The sequence below is a fragment of the Osmerus eperlanus genome, chromosome 25 (assembly GCF_963692335.1).
Source record: "Osmerus eperlanus chromosome 25, fOsmEpe2.1, whole genome shotgun sequence".
Lineage (NCBI taxonomy): Eukaryota > Metazoa > Chordata > Actinopteri > Osmeriformes > Osmeridae > Osmerus > Osmerus eperlanus.
In genome coordinates this window covers 335,368-346,533 of record NC_085042.1, presented here as the reverse complement: position 1 = coordinate 346,533, position 11,166 = coordinate 335,368, and the positions used below count along the sequence as shown (strand labels likewise).

General features: G+C 41.0%; 1 protein-coding gene across 1 annotated transcript in view; it reads left to right on the top strand.

Moving 5' to 3' along the window:
* Nucleotides 1-601: 601 nt before the first annotated feature.
* Nucleotides 602-11,166, top strand: part of slc23a2 (solute carrier family 23 member 2) — a 47,070-nt gene continuing 36,505 nt past the window's right edge. Inside the window, exons 1-4 of the mRNA XM_062451278.1 lie at nucleotides 602-823; nucleotides 2,593-2,691; nucleotides 2,958-3,074; nucleotides 3,221-3,378. Coding sequence (XP_062307262.1) covers nucleotides 719-823; nucleotides 2,593-2,691; nucleotides 2,958-3,074; nucleotides 3,221-3,378 — 479 coding nt within the window. The 5' untranslated portion in view covers nucleotides 602-718. The remainder of the gene's footprint in view (nucleotides 824-2,592; nucleotides 2,692-2,957; nucleotides 3,075-3,220; nucleotides 3,379-11,166) is intronic.

The following is an 11,166-nucleotide window of genomic DNA, read 5'->3' as shown; positions in this document are numbered from 1 at the left end:
AGTTGGGGGTAGATAGGATAGGGGGGTTGTATGTAGGGTGGGGGATTGGCGGTGGCGTATATGCAAGATGGGGGGGGGGGGGGGGTGCAGAGTAGTTTGTTGGGTGGGGCAGTTGTATGTAGAATTGTAGGTAGGATGGCGTGGCATCCTACTTACAGTTGACACAATCCTTTTTTTTGTGGTATCATTAGACATCTCTTAAATGCATGTTAAGATTAGAGGCTAGGGCTGGAGTTAGGGTTAGGTTAGAGGCTTTAGGACTGGGGCTGGAGTTTAGATTAGATTGTGTTATCTCTGTGTAACACAATTGCGGACATTTTTAGTTTTTAAAAGTTCAAAAAAGCTTTTTGATTACATTTAAACAGCATTTTAATTATATTTACGTGACATTGTTTAAACTCTCAATCTATTGTCTTTTTTTTCATTCCATCTCACCTCTCTTAATTTAAAGTACTTACTGGCATGTTAAGAAATATAAAAAATAATGTCAGTCATCACACTGTATAGTATACAAAAACGATAAAGTGTATAACAAGTATACCTCTCTCTCTCTCTCTCGCTCTCTCTCGCTCTCTCTCGCTCTCGCTCTGTCTCTGTAGATGACTCATCCCTGGAGTACATAAGGGAGTTGAAGAAGTCGGAAGTGTTTTTATCAGAGCAAGATAAAGGAGAAACTGAGAAAGCAAGGGAGAAAAAAGAGAAAGAGTGTCAGCGAGATATGGGTGTGGGGAAGAATACCACTTCTAAGTCGATGGATGGAGGAGGAGATGGGGTGATGTATGAAGAGGAGAGCAAGCACGGAGCAGACTTCTACCCCATCCCAGTATGTCAGCTGTTATGCCTCTATCCCCCCCCCACACACACACACACGGATACTGCAATGAATGTATCAGTGCTGAGACACAGGCTAGCAACTGTAGAGGGATGAAGAGAGGGCAGACAGGAAGACAAAAAGATACCCTCAGTGAAACATAGATGTCTATAAAGGCAGAGTTTGTGTGTCTGAAACCCCTTTTCCACCAACGCGAACCGAGAGCTAGTTCAGAGCTGGTGCTAGAGCCGGTTCGGAGCTGGTTTAACTTGCGAGCCTTCTAAGAACCGATTTGTTTTAAATGCAGAAATGTTTTTCCAGGGGCTAGAGAGTCAGCACAGAGCCACGTCATTAAGTCCCTGTATATGTCTCATGTTTCCTAGCAATGCAAACACCAAGCACAGATTTAACGATGGCGGACGTATCCTTGCTACTGATGCGTTTGGTTTTGCGAACCTACATTGGCATACAAATCTGTCCATCGATAACGAGAAGCAAGATTTGTTTTTGTATGAAATTTGTCACTGTCTAGCGCCCTCCCAACGCACACGTCGAGGCCTACCCCTTTTGTAATAGTTTGCGAAGCTTCCTCTAATTTGCTCAGAACCTCTGTCGGCTACTAGTACAGCTAGCTATGTAAAAAAATGCCAGTAGTTTCTGTTGGTCTTGGTAATATTTTCATGATAACCCCGTTGACGTAAGCGGTTTTTAATTCTAAACCAGATCTCTTTTGGGGCTAAATTGGAACCAGTTTTTCGGGTTCTTAGCTGTTTTTTAGGCTGTCGAAACGCAAAGAACTGGTTCGAGATTAAGCACTGGCTCCGAACCAGCACCCAAAATGCGTTGGTGGAAAAGGGGTATGAGAGCATCTACTTAGATCTGGTACCCCTTTTCCACCAATGCATTTTTTAATGTGACCCTCTGATTAAACACTAGAAACTAGAAACAGAGTGTCGAGTTTTGAGAGCGTGCCCTTACATGCAGATCTGTATATTGTGTCACCGAAATCAAGTGTGGGGAGAATGGTCATTTTGATGAGGGTGAGTTTAGCGGAAGAGTTGAAGGAGAGACGATTTCTGTAGAGGAACCCCAATTTGGCCTTGATCTTGAACTGTAGCTTAGAGACGTGGTGAGAGAAGGATAGTGTAGAGTCTAACCAGATGCCCAAGTATTTGTAGGTGAAAACGTGCTCCAGGGTAGCTCCCTCACAGGTGGCGATGTTTAATGGTGAAATAGCTCCTCATTTGCATAAAGTTGAAAAAATCTCAACTCGAACTGCTTGGATTGCGTCGCGTCGCTACCCACAATGCACCACGGAAGCGATTCGCCTGGCTCCATTGAAAATTAATGGAAAGCATGTTGTCTCGTCGCTGCAGTGTAAACGCACCGTTAGCGTTCTTCGGATTGATAAACAGCCTATGTGTTTGGCGCTGCCGCACTATTGTTGCTGGGAAATATGAGACGTATACAGTGATGTAATGACGTGGCTCTGCTGTGGCTCTCTAGCCCGTGGAAAAGCAAACCGGTTCTTAAAAGGCTCGCAAATTGAACCAGCTCTGAACCGGCTCTAGCACCAGCTCCCAGTTCACTTTGGTGGAAAAGGGGTATGGGAGTGTGTCACTGCTGTATTTGAATCAGACACAACTTTTTCCCCAAAGACTTGATTTCAGTGTTCAGAGCTGGTCACACACTTGTATGATTGCATGGATGACATGTTTTGTTCATTTGGGGTGCCTTCGTTTTGTGTGAGCATGCCTGTTTGCATGTGTTTGTGTGTGTAGGTGGTGATCAACGGTGTGGCCCAGCCTAGCAGTGACCAGGATACTGAGGACACAGAGCTGATGGCCATCTACACCAAAGAGAACCAGGGAGCTGAAAAGGTACCACAGTCCCTGTGTACCTTCCCTCTTCCCCTGTCTCTCCCTCCCTTGTCTCTCTCTGTACTTCTCTCTTGCACCTTCTTTTTCTCCTAGTTACTCTGGTTACTTTCTCCCTCACCCCTCTTTTGCTCCTGTCACCATGAATCAGCACATTTGAGTGAGATTGAAGGGGTAGGGAGGGTGGTTGAAAGAGTTCTACTCTAATGTATTAGTCTTTGTTCCTCATAGATGCTGTTTCTCTCCATGATGTGTTCGTGTGTGTGTAGAGATCCATGTCAGAGACTTTGGACAGTGTTGACAGTGTAGATGCAAGGAGGATGGACATGATCTACACTATTGAAGACACGCCTCCCTGGTACTTGTGTGTTTTCCTTGGCCTACAGGTGAGACACACACACACACACACACCGTAGAACATGTTTGTACATGTTTATAATCATGGATTCTTATTTGTCTGTCTCCCTACCTGTCTTTCTGTTGGTCTGTTTCCTTGCCTATCTTGTCCGTCTCACTGCCTGTCTGTCTGCAGCACTACCTAACGTGTTTCAGTGGGACCATAGCTGTGCCCTTCCTGTTGGCTGAGGCCATGTGTGTGGGCTTCGATCAGTGGGCCACCAGCCAACTCATAGGGACCATCTTCTTCTGCGTAGGAATCACCACTCTGCTGCAGACCACACTGGGCTGCAGGTATATGCATGAGCGCACACACGCACACACACACTGTCCACAGCTATGGACAGTGTAGATTTACACAGTTTCTCACCTATACACTTTGCTGTTTATGTTATACACCAATAGGGTTGGATTTTGACAAAGTTCACACAGTGGTCACTACAGTGGACAGCTATTCAAAACTCTTTCTTGTATATGCATGGGTAGGGATGCGTATTGATAAGATTTTAACGATTCCGACTCCTTATCAATTCCTGCTTATCGATTCGATTCCTTATCGATTCTCCCCTCTACAGCCAACTAGCTATGTGCGTCCTGCACCCCCCCACACACACACTCGTTCTAAACAAATTTCTCAAACTGGCTTTGACTGGCTCTGAAATTAGCTAATACCTACCACCTCTAGGCCTCTTCAGGCCTCTGTTTTCAAAACAAAATCTAGTCGGAGATAGAAACTTTCAGTTTCCTTGTGTTCAAGCTTCTATTACTCAACACCAGTAGGACTTACAGGGGTCCTAACAACAGGGGAAATAACTTCAGTGTCACCTTTCAAAAGAGACCATTTACATGCATGTACTCCAAATGGTTCAACAACAGCTTTCAATGTACTTTGGGTATGTTGTGTAGGTGTTTTCAGGCACATTTAACAGGACTATTAAAAGGTTAAACAATTAAAATGGAAGTTTAATAATGGTACACGCGAACGTTTGCTGATAACACACGCTGCCCCGATAACGTGAAATGATCAATAAGATCAATACTAATGGGAAACGAATGCCAGAGCTAAAATGTATGCTTCAAACGACGGGACAGAAGATAACTAGATTGACTACACACAATAAAGGCAAATTGCTTCACACAGTAACAAGTGGTTGTGATCACTTTTGAGCAGTTTAGCTCTACCTTAGATAGTTAAGAGATGAAGCGCGATCGTTAGCTGCGCTGCTGCATGCATCGAACACGTGACGTTCCAGTAACTTCATTCCATGCTGTGTGTTCAAATGCTTCTTCATATTTGTTGTATTTCCTCCCTTCGACGAAATAGACTTTTTACCAGTGACGTTGTTGTCATTTTGTCATGTGAAATACAACCAAACTTTAGAACGCTTCTTCCTAGTTGCCATGTTTGCTGCAGTCTGTCTGAATAAACTATAAAAGTTTGCGCATGCGCAACGGCACAGAGAATCGTTAATAGAATTGTTAAGGAATTTTGCTAACGATTCCAAGGAATCGATTCACTGGGATCCGGTTCTAAACAAGAACCGGTTCTCGATAACCATCCCTATGCATGGGTTTTGGTGGTTTAGTTGCACATCAGCCACTCTAGTGGACGCTTTTGCGTCATCCCATACACTGCTACCCATTGGCCAGTTGTTCTAAGTGAAACAACATTTTCGAAATTCCAAGATGGCTGACGGATTTTCAAAAACGCTAGCTAGCGCATAAATATCTTGCCAATCCTTCTATAGAAGTAGACCATCGTAGGTAAATAAAATGTGGTAACATAAAGTAACTACTAAGGAGCAATACTATTGTAAAATCTTCAAAGTATTGCTTTTATTTTGGGAGGAAATTACAATTGATCATCTGTCCACTAAATTGGACATCATGTCACTGGCTTTAAGTCAACCACAATTTTCTAGTACTGCAACTTTGATGTTCTTGAAAACACTTCATCTGCAACAACTTTTTGGGCTGTTATAATTTGACCAACCTGATCAACCAGCTAATTATTAGATTCAGGTGTGCTAGATTGTTGGGGCTAAAACCTACAGGCAGGTAGCTCCCCAGGAGCAGGGTTGGAGACCCCTGTTTTAGATGTTTCTCACACTTGATTCAAATGATTGAGTTGTTATCTAGCTCAGCAGAAGCCTGATAATGACCATTCATTTGAATCAGGTGTGTTGGAGCAGGGGAACCATGCAGGACAGGGATGTCCCTAAGGACTGGAGTTGAGAACCGCTGGCCTACAAGATAGGAGACAGGATTAAAATTAGGGTGGGAGAGAGGAGAAAGGAGTGAGTAGAATTAGGTTGGGAGGGAGGAGAAAATAGTGTCAGTAAAAAGGGAGAGGGAAGAGGTTGAGGAGTCAGAAGATTCTTCATATTTCATTGCATTTCATTGAGAAAGATGGTAAAATATGTGACACAGATTTGACTTTCTTATTCATTTAAGCAATTTGCTTGTGTTTTGGCAAAAGAGTAAGTACAATTGTCGACAATTGGGCACAATAACTACATGCACATGAATGCTGATCAAAACCGATGAGTTGATTCTCAGTGACATTGTCATGCTCTTCACAACTTCTGAACATTCTTTCATCGTGTGAGCCATCACGTGCATCTGTGATGCACTGTCAAACATAGTAAATGTGTATTCCCAAAATAACATGTCCCAAAAGACATGGAATGTTGTGATGTCTGCTTAATTGGCAAGTTACATGCCTGCTGACATAGTAATGAAATATAAATGACAATCTTTTTTTGTATGGATGTCATTTTGTGGAAATTTTCTGTTTACTCTATATTTGACTTTACAAGACGTAAAAATGTGCATGCAAATGTGAATTTTCTGTTTAACACATTGCTACAAAACTAAAATGTTTTGTGTACTACAGTATTGTACAATATTGACTTTTCCCAGTAAACTTGTAGCTACAGTTGAAATCGGTATCTTAAAATGACAATTTTTGGTGACAATTCACTGACCCAATAATTAGGTTTTGCAGCATTAATTAAATGTTTTGGGTAAAACTACCTTTTACAGACATGAAAGAGTTGTGATGTCCCATTAAACAGTCATTAAACAGACGATTTCACTAGTTCTCTAATAGTTTAGAGAATGTTGACTGTTTCCAAAAATGAGCCAAAGCGATAGAGAAAAACTAAGATGTCGGTGAGATACACACACAGATTCCTGCTATATTCCTATATAGTGTACAGTGCCTATGATGAAGGTGACACACACACGCATTGATTCCTGGAATTACAGATAGGTCACAGTGCCTGTGATGCCGTCGATGAGTAAGATACCAGTGACATACAGATTTATGGAATTATAGATAGATAGCGCAGTGCCCGTGATGCATCTGGTGATAGTTTTTGTCAGGGGTTTTGGTATCTACATTTCTCAGATCACAATTGTTCATGTTGTAGTTGATTCAGTGGCACACAAACACACACACAGAGATTCCTAGAATTATAGATTTGCAGTGCCCATGCCCGTGATGCAGCTGGTGATTGTAATTTTGATTTGGTGTTAGTTTAATTGGAGTTTTGCAATGTGCAGGCAGTGTCCAGGCAGTGTCTGCATCAGTAAACACATTCATTCATGTAACAAAAGTCACTGACAACAGGGACTTTCCTATACCAAACCGGAAAATACATGTGAAAGCAATAACACTAACGAGAACACTGACAGACATTCAACAAGCTAGGGGTGGGTGATATAGCCAAAATCTTCTATCACGGTATGAGTCATTTTATATCACGGTTACGGTATATATCACGGTATAGTAATTGTTCTGTAAATTCAATTAAGAAATGGTACAAAATAACCATACCATAATTCATCATCAAACTCGATTACGAGCAGTCCCACAAAGAGCTCTCCTGAGTACGCATTTCTGTGTCTGTAGCTTTAAATGCCATGAGGAGGAGAGAGGCGGGGGTAACTGCCATGCTGTCCAAAAAATGAGTTTTACAAACAATTCATAACATGCATATACTGAGTGTGTATGCATGTACTAAGAGATACATCTGTGGAATATGGAAAGATAAGACGCCAGCCAATTGGAAGCATAGATTGTCCAAACATCTTAAGACGTTTGAAAAGGCCGTGTTTGGACTGCAATTTCTGTCATCCTAAAACGGCCAAATGTGTAGTCTAAACACGACCACCAAAAGCACACATTGACCCATGCCTACTTTTCAGTAAGTACAGGCAAGTAGGGCAAAGTGAGGACACAACGTCATTTTGCATGGCCAAGAATCGAACCGGCAACCTTCTGATTAATTGCTCGACTCCCTAATCGCTCAGCCATCTGACCACTTTAGAACTTAGTTTAACATTTGAGCGCAAAAGTTTTTTTTTTGTTGCTTTTTGTAACATAAACATTACATTGGACTCATATTTTTTGTTTGTTACATGTCTGTTTTGTTTACTATGCAATTCAGTGGGGGAGTGATCCTCATCATGGCTCAAACCTAGTCAACTTTGCAATGGTTAGCTAGCAAGCTAGCTCTGACTAAAGAACCAGCTACAGTTTACACTTATCTACATTTAACGTTTACTATTATCATATCAACAGCCTGCTCTGTTTTATAAGTTGTGAATTGTATTTCAAAAAACAAAATATTGCAATGTTGTGAACTATAATACTAAAATTACAGTGACCGTGAGGGTGCGTAGACTCTGCGTGCTGAAAATTATGACTCAAAGACTTTACTGCATCATCACATATAACTCTACTGTGTTGGTGCATACTGCTTGTGAAATGTAAATCCAATTACTGTATTTTGTAATCGTTAGTCGCACACTGCTCCTAAACATTTATTTTTTTTGCAAATCTATTTATAGGGGAAACTGCGAGTGAAATACTTGCACTGTAGAGCCTTGCAATAAATAAAATGCTGAGACTGGTAATTTGGTGCATATATTTTCATTATTTAATTTGCTTGTAATATGCATGAAAATGATTTTTTTCACTCAGTTATTTAACCTTCTCTTGCTCTCTGCCCTTTTCTTCTCTCTCTCTTTCCTCATCTTCCTCCCTGTCTGTCTGTCTTTTCTTTTTTTGGCTGGGTGTAGAGCTGGGATTAGCAAACTTCCTAGCATATTCTTCCTTGTTGTGCTACCTTTGTTATGCTTGCTAGTTTCGTTTTGACTGGCAACATACAGATGTTACTCGTCCACAAATGCCCTAATAAAAGCATCGAATAGAGTTTGCTTCTCTTGCTAGACGACCTGTTCCCCTGACTTGCTTTGCCGGCTATCCCACACTGCCTTACGGGGCCTGTCATGCAACATCGTTGATGAATGAGGGGAGGTGGAATTTTGAATTAAACTTCCCCTTAAGTAGTTCCTTTCTAGTGATTATTTTTAAGCATTTACTCTATTGTATTCGTTCATTAATCAAGAACCCCCTCTGAAACAAGCTGATTCAAACAAAGTTGTCACTGTCAGTATGGAAATCGCTCTTCAAACACTGCCATCTGCAAACTGAAAATATCCCCCAAAAACGTAAATACGCTTGAATTTTTTTTCGGGAAAACTGGCTAATATAATTAGTCTACTGGAAGCAATTATTGTCAGTAACGTCCGTGTCTGAAGACTCGGCTAATGTGACCGGCTATCCATGTTGTAAGTAGAGAAAAGCGCATTCAACTTTATCAGCCTCTCTAATACTCCCTTCTACATCTGCCTCTCTCAATCCTGGTCCTTGGAACTACTGTAGCCCTGCATGTTTTTAGATGTTATGTGTCCAAATGACTGGGTTGTCAAAACCAACGTTGGAAGCAAGAAACCACTAATAAATCTGTCCTGTGTGCACCTTCCCCCACTTGTCACTGAAGGTCAGTCACTGCTGCTGTTGCTAGCCAACCTTCACTGAGGGGATTGTTTGAATGCGCCGGAATTGAAAATGTATATTTGAGACCACACATTCGTAGATGTAGCCTACGTTTCAACTATATGGAAACGGATTATGAGGTAGATCGGATTAAATGAGAAAAAACGAGGCACAATTTTCCCTCATCTGTCCTTATTTATTTTGTGCAGAGAGAAATGCCCGTGGCAAGCTAACTCGCTAGATAGTGAAAGGCAGTTTGTAACTCTCAGAATGTAGGCCTAGCTCTAAAACAGGGGCACTCGTCGGACATAAAACTCAAATATCTGGAAAATGTTCACTGTTTTCACAGCTGTTTTCACAGCTGGGGCAAGTTGCATAAAAATAGACCCAATCTTAGACTTAAATGTAACTTTAAGTCAGACTTGCCATAGACACTTGAATTTACCTGTTGCATAAAGCTTTACTATGAGTGACTAACAAAAGACTGACTTAGGTAGCCTGTTGCGCTTTGCATTTTGGGTAAAATAAGACACTTCGCAAAAAAAGAAAAGATGGCGACACAACGGCCAAGGATCGATACATTTAAACCTGATAACCTATACAGGGTTTCCACGGGGTCTTAAAAAGTCAAAAATTCTGAAATTCAAATTTAAGGCCTTAAAACGTCTTAAAAACAGACAGATTTTCATCCGAGGTCTTAATTTTCATTTAGTCAGGTCTAAAAAAGGTTTTACCCTCGTTCATTTCCAGAAACGCTGGCCGCAGAAAGTTATTACAAAGTAGCAAAAAAGTATTGAGTCATAGCCTACAAAGCGGAGCTCTAGAGTCTTTGCTACAAAACCATCAGAACGCTGCCCTCAGAACGTTGGTTCGGTGTGTTGTAGTTCTTTCTGGGGGATATTTGTGTTGGTACGTATGCGGTGATAAAACTACAAATCCCGTGATAAATACAATACCTGCCCGCCAAATACGTCAGCGTCTCCTCAGAGTTCGGAAAATGGGAAAGTCTACTTTCAACGAGACATGGCTAGATCACAGAGATTTCCGCTGTTGGTCACAAGCGGTACCCAGCTCCAGGTACGAAGCTCGCTGCAAACTTTGCCCAAAAAATATTCAATAAGGGACTCTGGTGAGGGAAAGTTTGTTTTAGCCTATTTTCATTTTGGGGGTAAGGTTTTGGGCATTTGGCACGTTGTGTGTGGAAGGTTACCAATGTGGTTGCTTTATCTGTAAATTAAATTCATGCTTTTTCAATGACTGAATTCATTGAAATATAAGGACTTTTTCATGATTTCGTTGATTTTTTGGTAACGCGTCGTGTAGGTCTTAAATTTAAATCTTTATGGTCTTAAAATATCTTAAAGGTCTTAAATTTGACTTACTGAAACCTGCAGAAACCCTGCTATATCTGTTGGAGGAATACAATATAGAAAAAGTTGTCTTATTAGCAAATAGTGTATGTGTTTTTAAGCTTCTTAATTTAACCCCAACGCTAGTTCCATTTATCAACAACTCCAGCGCAGATCAAGCAACGCAATCGTGACCAATACGAAACTTTAAACCGACATTGTCTATATAGTGCAAAAATTGAGGGACAAATTAGTTAAAATAAATAATAATAAATAAATGAGAGAATAATATAAGTTTAGCCTTGCTGCACGGCATGAACACCCAATAAATAAAGCTGCAAGCAGCAATGTCAGATTCCTCCATACATTTGCAAAATATAAAAATGTACATAGTTGAGACACTTCGCACGTGTACTAAAACTGTTTCCTTATTTCTAAAAAACAAATAGTAAATATATCATATATATATATTATATAATACACAGTGCATTTGTCAGAAAACACATTTGTAGACTCTTATGGGGAAAGTCCCAGCGGTGGAAACATGGCTAAGAATGGGCTGCGGGAACCTTCTATTTCCTTGAAAAGTAGTTCTAGAGATGAACAAAGCTTTTGTTTAATAGCCCCTAGTTTATTGATGGCTTTGAAGTCAGTTTCTGATATTTATGTGTGATGGACTGTCTTGTCAAGTCCCTTCTTTTTCAGCATTTCACAACTGGTGAAAACATTGTTGCACTTTGTAAACTCTGTGTTTTCAAAGAGGCTCCAGGACAGACTGTGCGTTGGGTCAGAAATGTATCAGTTGTATCATGGAGACCAAGCCCGGGGCTCCAAATGTACTAGGACCGCCACTGCCCTCCTGGCTGCCTGCACATAGTGTGAAGT